This window comes from Etheostoma cragini, chromosome 4 (assembly GCF_013103735.1).
Source record: "Etheostoma cragini isolate CJK2018 chromosome 4, CSU_Ecrag_1.0, whole genome shotgun sequence".
Classification (NCBI taxonomy): Eukaryota; Metazoa; Chordata; class Actinopteri; order Perciformes; family Percidae; genus Etheostoma; species Etheostoma cragini.
In genome coordinates, this window is record NC_048410.1 from 13,825,333 (window position 1) to 13,838,147 (window position 12,815).

The 12,815-nt window shown below is 40.5% G+C and overlaps 2 protein-coding genes across 9 annotated transcripts in view; both read left to right on the forward strand.

The window, feature by feature from the left end:
• Positions 1-1,987: 1,987 nt before the first annotated feature.
• atf7b (activating transcription factor 7b) lies at positions 1,988-8,702 on the forward strand. 4 transcript variants are annotated; one of them, XM_034870590.1, is made up of 13 exons: positions 1,988-2,115; positions 3,134-3,195; positions 3,691-3,729; positions 4,092-4,188; positions 4,373-4,500; positions 4,641-4,778; positions 4,926-5,083; positions 6,387-6,483; positions 6,610-6,729; positions 6,936-7,085; positions 7,818-8,006; positions 8,119-8,224; positions 8,338-8,702. In XM_034870590.1, the coding sequence occupies exons 1-13, from the start codon at positions 2,004-2,006 to the stop codon at positions 8,340-8,342; spliced, it is 1,401 nt and encodes a 466-aa protein (XP_034726481.1). In that variant the 5' UTR covers positions 1,988-2,003; the 3' UTR covers positions 8,343-8,702. The 4 variants fall into 4 exon arrangements, with proteins under 4 accessions (XP_034726481.1, XP_034726478.1, XP_034726479.1 ...); XM_034870587.1 differs by having other exon boundaries at positions 8,365-8,702; XM_034870588.1 differs by having other exon boundaries at positions 4,641-4,766; positions 8,365-8,702.
• A 3,063-nt stretch (positions 8,703-11,765) lies between these two features.
• dip2bb (disco-interacting protein 2 homolog Bb) overlaps positions 11,766-12,815 on the forward strand; it is a 46,438-nt gene continuing 45,388 nt past the window's right edge. For 3 of the 5 annotated variants that reach the window (XM_034870579.1, XM_034870582.1, XM_034870581.1), the window contains exon 1: positions 11,767-12,049. In XM_034870579.1, the coding sequence (XP_034726470.1) occupies positions 11,965-12,049 (85 nt within the window). In that variant the 5' untranslated portion in view covers positions 11,767-11,964. Of the gene's footprint in view, positions 12,050-12,815 lie in introns of all 5 variants that reach the window. The other 2 variants (XM_034870580.1, XM_034870583.1) reach the window with 2 other exon arrangements.

The window sequence follows — 12,815 nt, forward strand, 5'->3', positions numbered from 1 at the left end:
ACAGAATGTTTGACTTTTTAATGATGAATAGCAATGTTTGAAGAAATTACATTATGTAGAAATGATTATAAGCCTTGAATGTTTTTACAGTACTTGTCTTTGTGGTGCCGATATTAGATCAATGCTAATAACATTTAAAACCAGCCCTGCATTTTTTTTATATTTTTTGTGTAGGATTTAATCATTGATTTAACTCACGTGAAAATCTGTATATCTTGTTTTAAAAAAAAAAAGTAGGGCGTGAATACTTATGAGAATAGTAGTTGTCAGCCAAATTACCTACTGTCGCTGAGATATAAGATGTGAGCAGGAGCAGAAAGACTGTCTGTCAAGGTTGATCAGACGTCAATAATGCTGGTGTTTGTCTCACAAAGAAAGATTACAGGGTTTGATGGCTAACTTCAGTTTCTGCCTCGGCTTCTAATATCTATAGTTCTGTCATTTCAGTTTCAGGGAAGTTTTTTTATTTTATTTTTAAAGTAGGATGGTAGATGTTGAAGATTAAGCTGTTTTTAATTAGTGACTAGCGCCTGCTTGTGAAATGCTAAAATGTGTTGGATTATCTGATGGACCTCAGGTTGAGGGTTTTCTTTCACAATAGAAATGTGTGGCCTCTCCATAGGAATGTAATGGTTGATGGTTGACATGGCCTGTGTCTAAACACATTGATTGCTTGCATTATCTGGTTTGATACACAAGGCTTCAGACGAATGTGGTCCATTTGGCGTAAAACTTTTGAGCTTGATTTTGTAAATGTCTATGTGTAGTAGCTTTCCTTCAGCGTGGGTATTTTCCTGCTGTAGACTAGTTTATTTTCAAATAACAAATACTTTTTCTTCTAATAGTATTCAGTGTTTGTGATTATTAGTGTGCAAACTGATCTGAGAAAATATATTTGGTCATAGACAGCTGAATTGATACCGATCAGCCACTCATGCTTAACAATCCGCAGAACATGCCTGTTCCTGTAGTGGTGTGAATTGAAATGCACTATCCAGAAATGGAAATGTGGTGCACAGAAATGCTCAAGTTAAACTTAAATGGGTTTTCTTTTTTTTGTTTTCACTTCATCTAAATAGTCTGGGGTTTTGCAAATGAACAAAAGATGAGTAAAGATAAAGAATTCCAGGTTTTCAGGATCAGGGGGATAAAAATAGATAAGTGTTTGGAGTCTTCTGTAGGGACTTGACTGCAGTGTATTTTATGTTTGTGTGTGTGTTTATATAAATGTCTGTTTAAACGTGTGAGAAAGAAAGCTTGCTTTTGCTTAAGACTACATGGAACTATTATCTCAAACAAACCTCCAGTGCCTTAACAGTGATCCATTTCAGTATATATATATAGTGAAAGAATTGTGAGCACATCAGATTCTCACACTGAACATGGCTGGTTAGTTGATTGTCAAAATCCAACATGAACAGTTTATGACACTTGGAGACACTAGATCTTGCCCAATGTTAATCTCAGTTTATTACAATTGTAGCTTGGGGGCTGGGCACTCTTGATATGTGCGTGCATGCTTGTTTTTCCATTGTCTGTTATTTTATTTTGTTAGCTTGTTGATGCAATGTCAAGTCTTCTATCAGATTCCTGCTTATAACTCAAAATCAAAGATGGGACTGCAATTTTTAACCAAGTACACACTGGTTTAAGTAATTGTTATTGCTGAGCCTAAAATAAAGATTTATTTTTGAACTGCGGTCTTACACTTATTTGTATTTTTTTATAAATAAATATGTGAATTAATCTTAACATTATGTAACAGTTGTAGGCATATTTGTGAGTGTGTCCATGAGATTTCAGTGATATGTGACACCGACACAACGGAATAACATTTGTATAGATATGAAACAAAGGTGGTATATAAACGCAAAAATCGAAGGCTTTGGAAAGATTAAGTTAAAATACAATATAAGATTCGGCATCACGTTCACGTTTTTCTCCCAACGTCGATTCTGTTGCGTAATATTTTGGTCTGTTTCAGCTCTCGCGGTGTTTTGCTAATGGAAGTGTCAGAGTGTCAACAACAACGGTCAGGCAGTGCAGTAGCAGTAGCAGCACAGCAGCACTGCCAGGAGCAGGGTGGGGGGAGTCAAGAGGCTGTTTCAACGTCGGGTGAGTTTAGTCACATTTCGGATCATCTACCGTAAAATGTAATATTTTTGCGAAGTATATACATTCAATTCAATTTTCATGAAACGTGATTTTTTTTTCATAGGATCGTAAGTTGATTTGTCAGCACAGCTTTCTTAAGCATTAGCGTGCTAACGTTAGCCATTGGCGGAACACACAAGAAACGAAGCTTCGATTAGCAGTTAGCATTAGCTGAAATAGCTGTGTTGTGACTGGCAGCTAGCTATATTGTAATGTCCGCTTTGCGGGGCGTATCCGGTCATCCGTTATCTGTTATTAGTTACCATGGTGTTAGCTTTCACGTTCGTTATAATGACACGACTGTCAGGTTTCGAAAACAAAATATATTGGCGTGGTTGGCAATAAGGTTATGCTAGCTTAAGGCCCATCTCTCATAAACTCAGATCTAGCCAAATAATTGGTACTTAACCTGTCCACTGTCCGTAACATAAGTCATCATGCTAGCTAGCTGCATAGAACGACCTCGACAGTTGATAGCCAACCAGCAATGCCGTGATGACACTGTGAGGTAGCTAGGTTCCATGGTAGCTTGCTTTGGCTCTGCTGCCTCATCGTTCCCGTTGGGCGCTAGTCCCCGAGTTTCCCAGACCGAGAGCAAAGCAGATGTTCCAAACGGGCCGACCGTTTTTGGCCTGTTTGGAACAGTCCTAACAAGTTGTCATTAGGACGTTTTTCTACCTTCGTGGTGACAGGTGAGCAAATGCAATAAGCAGCGCTAAACTGGTTGTAGTTCACAACTGGTGCGTAGTAGTCTTGTTATAAACTGATGCTGCAGGTTGATACATTAGCAAGTTAAAACACAAGCTAAAAGACAGAAATAATAGACAGTGACATTAGAGTATTTTCTAGTCAGCCAGTTGCTTCTGGTTAATCGTTGTCAATGGTCTAAAGCCAGAAACATTCAATTTGAATGCCTGCGTATGCATAAATGAAAACAACCGATAACAAGTTGCTGTTATTATCTATATCTCTTTTGCAGAACATTTGTCGGAGATGGGGGATGATCGACCTTTTGTATGCACTGCCCCTGGATGTGGGCAGGTATGTTTCTGAACGTGATATTTTATATGCATACCTCTATAACGTCCACTTTCACTTTCTCTACATTTGACACCTTTGGTCATGCAGCCCAGATATCTGAAACAAATCATTGCATGTTACATGGGGTCACCGCAATTTAGCTAATTATTATCAAGCCCTACCTTACTGTGGACCATCTTCACAGAAAGGAGGTGATGTTTGTTCCACCTCATCTGTTATTTTGAAGAATTATTTGTCAGAAACACAGACACTACACTTATATTCTTTAAATTAATGCTTAATTTTTTTATCTGCTGTTGTAAGGTGAGGTGCAGGGTAGCTAAGAGAAAACACGAGGAAGACAAAACATCACACTGACAGGTTTGGAGAAATAGGCGGACTTTTATTAATCTTCCAAAAAACACAAAGGGAAACCCTCTTTACTCTGCTCAAAACAGTTCTGGTGCTGCTCTTCAATAACCAGTCCATTCTCTCTCATTCCACTCACACATATAGCATGAGAGCCCACCTCTCCAGTTCAGACTGGCCTATCAGGTCAGTACTCTAGAATGGAGAGTTGACAAGGTTAACAACACATATACATTGGGTTTTTAACTTGCTCGTATCAATAAGGGCTCATTTGATTTTCATCATGTTAACATTGACAATGTACATTTAAAATAAAACAAGTTATTTGTACATCATTCAGTAATTATCTTAGTTGCCATTTGATAGCCCATTTATCCAATGCTAAGTACAGTTCCTTGTCTTTGTCAGTTGATATTGGAACTATAAATCAAATGAAGAAAACAAAGTAGATCGTGTGTGAGTGAATGTCTACCTTTTCTAACAAAAAGGCTTAGCAAATAGAGAGGGAGTTGGCGCTGCCTTACTTTTGCTTTGTTGTTGTTTTGCAGAGATTCACGAATGAAGACCATCTGTCGGTCCACAAACACAAGCATGAAATGACCTTAAAATTTGGTCCCGCCAGGACAGACTCTGTTATCATTGCAGGTAAACATTACCATTTACATTAGCATGTGTTAAATTAAGCAGAACTAAAGAGTAATCAATGTAGTGCTCTAAAGGCCTGTATTGATATACAGTACACTGCAGTGATGGTTGTTGGGAAGGAGACAATTCAGTTTTGCTGACCTCTTGGTTAATTTTATATGCTCTTTTATTTATTTTTTTGCAGACCAGACTCCTACACCCACACGTTTTCTGAAGAACTGTGAGGAGGTTGGGCTATTTAATGAGCTTGCCAGCTCCTTTGAACAGGAGTTTTCCAAAGCACACGAAGTCGACCAGAGGACAACACATCCAGTGAGAAAAATAATGAATGCACACGTTACATGAATGGCAAACTGTTGGTTTCCTCCGTTCATCGGATAAAAAAAAAAATTTACCAATTTATTATTTTAGATGATCTGAAAGAGTATATTCATCTTATGCTCTCTGCTCAGGCTGCACCTTTACAAACACCGTCAGAAGTAAAAAATGAGGATGAGGGTACTTTACAAGTGGATTCTTCCTCTCCCGGAAGTCCAGATTCCTCCTCCAGCATGTCAGACAACAGCGGAGACTCAAGGGTGAGAGGCAAGGTACAACACATTGCCACAATCTGTGTGTGTGCCTTGCAAGACTTGATTAAGATTTGCCACTTAAACCTCAATTATAGGTTCCCTTTTTTAAGCAGACAGAATGCATTATTTATGGAAAATATATGGTACTGTTTGATTTGTCGACAGGAGATTATGACAAAGCCTGCGCCAAGCTCAGCCCCCACTCCAACTATCGTGCGTCCGGGTTCTCTTCCCCTTCACCTGAGCAATGATGCACTACACCCAACTCTGCCGTCTCCAACATCTGTCATCACGCAAGCCCCGCCCTCCAACAGACAGCTTGGGTAAAGTACAGTGTGTTCTTTCTTTAGGCCTGGGGCGCTTTTTGTTAACCATCTTAAAAGTGAAATAGTTCCAGAAAAGTGTAATGTGGGGAAAATGAAGCTCTTAATAAGTGGAAAGATTCATTGGCTATGAGGTAATTGGTTTTCTTATTGTCAAAAAGTTTTAGATGTGGTATACCGCAAGCTACAGTGGGGCTCAAAAGTTTGGGCACCCCAGGTAAACATTTTTTATTAATATTACATAAAGAAGCCAAGAAAAGATGGAAAATTCTCCAAAAAGCATCAAATGACAGGTTAGACATTCGTATAATATGTCACAAAAAGTTTGATTTTATTTCCATCATTTACACTTTCGAAATAACAGAAAACAAGAAAATGGCGCCTGCAAAAGTTTGGGGACCCTGCAGAGTTTATAGCATGCACCGCCCCCTTTGGAAAGCTGAGACCTGACAGCGTCAAGGATTGTTCTCAATCATTGTCTGGAAAGACCAGGTGATGTCAATCTCAAGGTTTTAAATGCCCAGACTCATCTGACCTTGCCCCAACAATCAGCTTGATGCCATCTGGGAAAAAGCTTAAGTTAAAGAGAGGGTGGCTTCTACAAATGCATAATGATCCTAAACACACCGCAAAATTCACGTTGGATTACATCAAGAGGCGTAAACTGAAGGTTTTGCCATGGCCTTCACAATCTCCTGACCTCAACATAATTGAAAATCTTTGGATAGACCTTAAAAGAGCAGTGTGTGACAGACAGCCCAGAAATCTCAAAGAACTGGAAGATTTTTGGAAGGAAGAATGGGCGAAGATACCTCAAACAAGAATTGAAAGACTCTTTGCTGGCTACAAGAAGTGTTTCCAAGCTGTGATACTTGCCAAAGGGGGCAGTACAAGGTATCAACTCTGAAGGGTGCACAAACTTTTGCAGACGCTATTTTTTTTGTTTTCTGTCATTTTGAAAGTGTAAATGCTGGAAATAAAATCTAACTTTTTGTGACATATTATACGGATGTCTAATCTGTCATTTGATGCCTTTTGGAGATTTTTTCCAATCTTTTCTTGGCTTTAAGCACATTAATACAAATGTTTACCTGGGGTGCCCAAAGTTTTGAGCCCCACTGTCCAAATAAGGTCATGCCCATCACTGGGCTCCTGGGTAGCTGGTGATATTAAAAATAAAATAAAATCAATTGAAATTGAAAACAAATAAAAATCATTTGTGAACCTTACTCTCAATCTGCATTTTGTCAATAGGTGTAGAATAAAGGAGTAGCCATTAACAAGTATCTGATTTTGTCAACAGCTCTCCAACAAGCGCGTATCCGCTGGTGAGGCACCTCCCCAATGGGCAGACAGTCCCTCTCCTGCCCAGTCCGGTGCAGATGACCTCAGTTATATCTGTAAGTCATTTTCAAAACTTGGAACAAATCTATAACAAATGACACTTCTTTCTTAATGAGTTTTCTTTATATTTACCATATTCTGTTTGTCTCTGTCTCGCTCTTGCTATTTGTTGTAATGTGAAGCTTGCAAGGCCAGTGAACTCTGTGCCTAACATCCCTGGCATTCCAGGACCTCCAGTTGGCGGGGCCAGCAGTGGCTCGTCCTCCCCGTCTGGGTATAGTCTGCACTCTGAGACCAAGATGGTGAGATGGTTATCCATATTTGCTTAATTTTGTAGTCTGCTGGCATTGAAAAACATTGTTTATTTATATAAACTCATTTTTTACATTTCTAAAATAACTTGATTTGCAAAATAGTGATGCAAATTTCATCGCATGCAACACAGCACATTTTTAGTGAGTTTAAAGTCAAAACACCTACATGAAGTGTCGTCTGTGTGTCTTTGCAGCGGCTGAGGGCATCTCTAAGTCACCAGGGCCCAGGATCACAAGATGGGGCTGGAGGGGGGGCAGGATCCATCCCTGCTGTCCCCCAGCGACAGGAACACGGCCAACAACCCACTCAACACTCTGATGCACCATCACCTGCCCAACCACAGGTAATACACATGCTGCATAAAGACCTACAGTGTCCAGGGAACTTTTTATTGTCATGAATGTATACAATGACATGGGTACCTGAAAGAATACTCCTGAAATCTGTCTCACCCCCTTAGCCTAAATAAGTATTTGGAACATATTGATCAAACATTGTAGATGGACAGCAGAGAGGCAGTTTATGTTGCAGAAGTAAAGAAATTTGTCATTCTCTGCATAAATATCCAAGATAACAGATAAACCTGCCAAAAAACTCCCCCCAGTAGGCTATGTCCCCGTTTCCCCCGCCGGGCCACAGCGCTATAGACGATGATGTGTTACTTCTAAATGAAAGCTCACCTTTCAACCCCTACATGGTTTATCTTTGTTCGTAAAACTACAACTGCCACGGATGCACTTATTTAAAACGGTGTTTGCTCCATTGTTGGGGTGCACGATTCAGAAAATGTCATAATTCAATTTGATTCTCAAAAAAAAAAAAAGATTCAGAGTTTGTACATGTAGTTACTTTTCCCATGTGACAGTATAAACGCCACTACAAAACGAAAAAATCGGTAGAGCTTGAATCGATTCATAAATGTGAATCAATATTTTATTTATATTTGCACCCCCCTACTTCATTGTTTAATTCTTGTTCCTTTGGGGAAAATCAACATGTGCCAAACTTAGGGGATGCATGTAACCTAATTAATGGTAAGTATTCACTGCACTGCCTCCACCTACTCATTTCCCAGGTGTCCCCTGCTCAGCCAACCGGAGGCAGGCGGCGGCGAGCTTCAGAGATGGACCCTGACGAGAGGAGGGAGCGCTTCCTGGAGAGAAACCGGGCCGCTGCCTCCCGCTGCAGGCAAAAACGAAAGCTCTGGGTAAACTCGTTAGAGAAGAAGGCAGATGATCTTGCCAACATGAATGTGTCTTTGACGGTGAGTCGGCCATTTCCCCGTCACTCCACGGTTGTATCTGTTATTGGAACATGAACACACAGTGGTCATGCTGGGAATGATTTGGGTGCTGTGTGTTTTGTGTTGCCATCAGAATGAAGTAAGCCTACTGAGGAACGAGGTGGCTCAGCTGAAGCAGCTCCTCCTTGCCCACAAAGACTGCCCGGTCACTGTTATGCAAAAGAAGGCAGCTTTCTTAGGTAACCATGGAGCTTACCAATGAGCTTCCCACACTGTATCACCACTTTTGTCAGGATCCATCTATCACCTCATCCATCTAATGCATTCTTTTTACTCGCTCACCTCTCTTAAGGGTGAATGTTTCTTTCTCTGTCTCTAGCTGCAGGAGGAGAGGAAACCTCCAGGGATACTTCCAGTGAACCCATCGGCTCCCCAGCTGCAGTTATCCAGCACGGGCCATCCCCACCCGCCTCGGCCTCCAGTCCAGGGGCCACCATCAACGGGCTGAGCGTTCGCGCTGCGGAGGCGGTGGCAATGTCTGTCTTGGCCGCCATGGGATCGGGCCAGCCGGGAGGGGTCGTCATGGCGATGCAGTCACAGTCGGACTCCGCCCCAAGATGATGTGCTGACGCAGGTAGCCAGTATAAACTCGAGCGGTGGCCAGACTGGTGCAAAGTGTTTAAAAAGAGGGACCCGCCCTTAAACCCCACCCCAGACTAAGATGTTCTCGTCCTCTCACAGCCAATGATAATCACACAAAGACGTCTACCCTTCAGTCCCAGCAGGCTCCCTGTTAAGAGACGCTTTGTCACTCTCTGTATATAAATATGAATAACACACCGGACGTTCACTCTGCCGGGTTTGGGCTCATTTCTTGTTCAGTCGTGACAGATGGAAAAGGTTTTAGATTGGAATTTTCAGTATGAATGAGAACTTTTTAATGTTAAAATGTTTATTTTCATTCATCTTACAAAATGCAGCTTTAGTCCAACTTCAGTCCCACACATTGGCTGTGATACCGGTTGGTTGCTTTCCAGGCTGACATTTTTACTTGTATTTTTCATTTCTATGAAGAGATTTTTATGCCTGATACTGGTCGTCGACATAATGTTTGCTGATGCAGTGAAAGTACGGTGAGAGATTGGCTGGCTGATTTCAGGAAATGACAGCCTGGAAAGTTTTTCTTTTATGCTCCTTTGGTGTTTATTTTAGCCTGTCCTTTTAATTCCCAGTCTGTGTTTCCTTTTTGAGTTAATTGTCCGTTAATACACATGACGGTTTAGTCAGCCGAGTGCATAACAAACCAAATGTGTACACAGTTTACCCTGTGAGAGTGTGCCTGACTTTTTACGATCCGTTTTAACCTATTTAGGATGGATGTCTTGACATGAGTTGTGTATGTATCAAACCTTTTTGACTGCATGGATGACTCAAGGCTGAAGATTACCACTGTGTGTTTATGCTTCATCATAATATCACTGTTTATTGATCTTCTTTTCATCTGTTTTAAAACATCAAATTACTGATGCAAAAACGGTCCTTGTTATGGAAGGATTCCATCCTCAGTCCTAATGTAACACTTTTGAAATAGTTAGCTTTGGAAGGCCTTTAAATGATAATCACATATAATAGATTTTAAATCATTTACCCTGGCTTTTCAGTTGAGGAAAAGAGAGTAGTGCAATATATTTTTCTATTGAATATCAACGTTCTTGCATTTATTTGTTGTGTGTAGCCCAGCCACTGAGAGGGGTTTGGTCCATTACGGTTGAAAGCTAAAGTTATGAGGTGAGTGAGAAATGTCTACATGAGTATTCTTGAATGAATGTTTGTTAGTGCACATCTGTGGAGAATTACAGATGTTCTAGTCCTGGGTGCTTTCCTACATTTGAAAAACTGTCTTGTATCATGAAGTAAACTTCACTAGTTGTGCAAGCTGCTTCATATTATTTTATACCCTACTGTACAGCTATCATGTTTTTTCCTTACTTATTTTTTTTTTTTTTCTCTTCAAAGAACTTCATTGTTTTAACGTTTTTTTTTCTTCCTGTGGACATGTCGAGCTATTTTGTTCCATCACACAATTAGTTTGTCCCTTTTTTATTTTGTTTAAGAGCTTAGATGTTTTTATGTGTTCAACACAAGTTGAACCACATGAAAAAAAATGTCTTTGATATCTGTATGGTGAGAGTTTGTCAAATACTCAGGCTTTAGGATGGGAAAAATACTTGTGTATAGTCTCAACTAATGAATAAGTTGTCTCGGGCAAATAAAAAAATAAATTAATAAAAAAGAAATGCTCATCAGCATGTTTATCCCCAGTTTGTGCCTCTTGCGTATTTTCCGCTTTTTCTGAAAAAATAAAATCCGAAAAAAACAGTTGTTTAACAACATCTACTGTCCTGAATCCAAAAGGCTTCAAGCTGCTAAAATTAGTTTCTTTTCATACAAAAAATTGTATCATATGATTTTCTTACTTATTGTGATAACGTCTTTTATCACTAACTCTGCACTTTCACTCAGCTTGGTGAAGTGTTTTAGGTGTAGCGTCTTCCTGCTCATTGTTTTAGTTTGACGTCCACAACTTAACTGTTAACTGATTCCATCTCACCGCTCTCATGGTGTCATTTGGCCTAAGCCGGCAGCTGTTTCCTGCAGAAAAGCTCTAAAAAAAAAAAAACATTGTACACATGCTGTCTGAAGAAAATATTAAATAACCATAATAAGCAAGACAGTAAAATAATACCAAAATAGACAACAAACTGCAAACCAAATAAACATGTCTATGTGATCAAACAATACACATTTAGTATACGCTTCTTAGAGGCCTCCAGAAAGCTTAAGTCCTTCCCCCATTTTCTAGTGTGGACATTCAATTCTGCAAACCGTTTCTATAACTTTTTTTTTTTTTTTTTAAACGCTGCCACTCGAGTCATCTCACAAGCCCACTCCTGGTAGAAGGCCCTTCATTCCTCCATCCTCTAAGAAGAATCTGGCCTGCTATCCACACATGCAGTTGTAAGGGTTTTCTAACTGTGTGTGTGTGTGTGTGATAATGCAAACTGCATGCAACATTTTGACTTGTCACAGTAAAAAAAGTACGGGTATTATAATGCTTCAATGATGGCTGAGTTCCATTTAGCAGATTTCAGAGTATTGCTCACACCGGCTCACTGTCACTTGAACATAACAGAGCCATCCATAATGTTATTCTATGAACAACTGTTTTTCCTACCTCGAAATCAATACAGGGAGAAAGGTCTACTTTTAATCCAGTCACCAAATATTCTTGTTCATTTTCACACAGGAAACACAGGAAAATATTAACGTTATTTTATATGGAAATACGTTTTATGTAGAATAATAGCCTGCAATGTACCCTAACATCATTATAGCCTCCCAGTAGTATATAGCCTACATTAGTGATACTCCGTTTACGGTGTAAGATAGGGTCCCAGTGACCTTGCAGCCATTTTCTTATTGAAAATGAAAACAAATTGATTCTCACTGGAATTTCAGTGCCAAAAATTATAACAATAGTCAATAGTTCAGGGATTTGTCAACATCCACACTGAGGTTATGTTTCAGACAATCAAAAAACTGACAAACGTTAGCTCTGTTTTCCGGTCGTTTATGGTGATTCATGAGAGGCACAGACTAGGGACTACAGACTGGGACTACAGACTGGGACTATAGTTTCCACCCGAGGGGAGGGGGAGGCAGGTGAGAGATCTGGAGGAATGCAGCTGTAGAAACACAACAGCAGAGGGAGCAGAGAGTCTGCTTTTCAGCCACCGTCCTGTCATGTGACTTGACTCCTCTGGCGAGTTGTTCATCTCCACAGTCATGGCGGTGACGGGGAGTCGCGAAGATGGAGTAAACACCACCACTTGATTTTGTGTTCTTAGCTTCATGCTGAACTGTACTTGCCGTCATCCGAAATATCGCAAACATCCCGCAGGCTGCTGTGCCTCCAACGATGGCCGATCGCCGCGTTGATCTGTCGGCTCTGCCTAAAGAGGTCAGGGACCAGCTGGCGGAGTTGGATCTGGAGCTATCCGAAGGTAGGGTTTCCATACAGTAGGTTAATAGTTTGAGCTGCGGCGGTAAGCCGTGCAAAACTCCGGATACTGACTGTGTTTCCATGAGATCATCCGCAAACAGTCGCTCGGTGTCAGCTGGGTGAGCTTGATGCTGCTGCAGTGGATCCGGACACGACTACAACAAATGATATAAAAAAAAAAAAAAAAAAAAAACTACACTGACCTCCTTTTTTAAAGCTGTCATTTCTTCATCAACTGTCCTTGTTGCTTTTATTGTACATTAACGCATTTATTTCCGTAGTTTGCGACACACGATATGAACATATGTGTGTTTATGTTATTAATCTGCATGATTAGTTTTTTTTTTTTTTCCTCCATGTTCTTATTTTGATTTACATTATATGCCTGCATATAGGCTACATAGCTACATAGCTCATCACAGCTATTAAATCATATAAACTCCTGTCGAGGAAAATAGGTCAAGTTTGCCATCTCAGAGGGACTGTGTGTGTGTGTGTTTGTGTGTGTGTGTGTGTGTGTGTGTGTGTGTGCAGTCACAGACATCAGTGGACACTAAATGATGCTTTGGCCCCTCCGACACTCCGCTGCTCTCAGAGCCTGAACCCTGAAACTGCAGCAGATATGGGCGGTTATCTGTTTTATATGAATTACTGTGAGAAATGGGAATATGGCTGTTGTGCAAGTCTCCTTCTCACACTGTGAATCACAGTGCAGCAGCTTGATTATTGCTGTGCAGCTCTCAGGTGGGGGGGGGGGGGGGGGGGGG

Bases quoted from the DNA above. Each gene is read 5' to 3' on its own strand.
- atf7b (XM_034870587.1), top strand. From the start codon at position 2,004: ATGGAAGTGTCAGAGTGTCAACAACAACGGTCAGGCAGTGCAGTAGCA. The intron at 4,501-4,640 runs GTGAGAAAAATA...CTCTCTGCTCAG, and splicing joins ACCAGAGGACAACACATCCA to GCTGCACCTTTACAAACACC. The intron at 6,730-6,935 runs GTGAGATGGTTA...GTGTCTTTGCAG, and splicing joins TGCACTCTGAGACCAAGATG to CGGCTGAGGGCATCTCTAAG.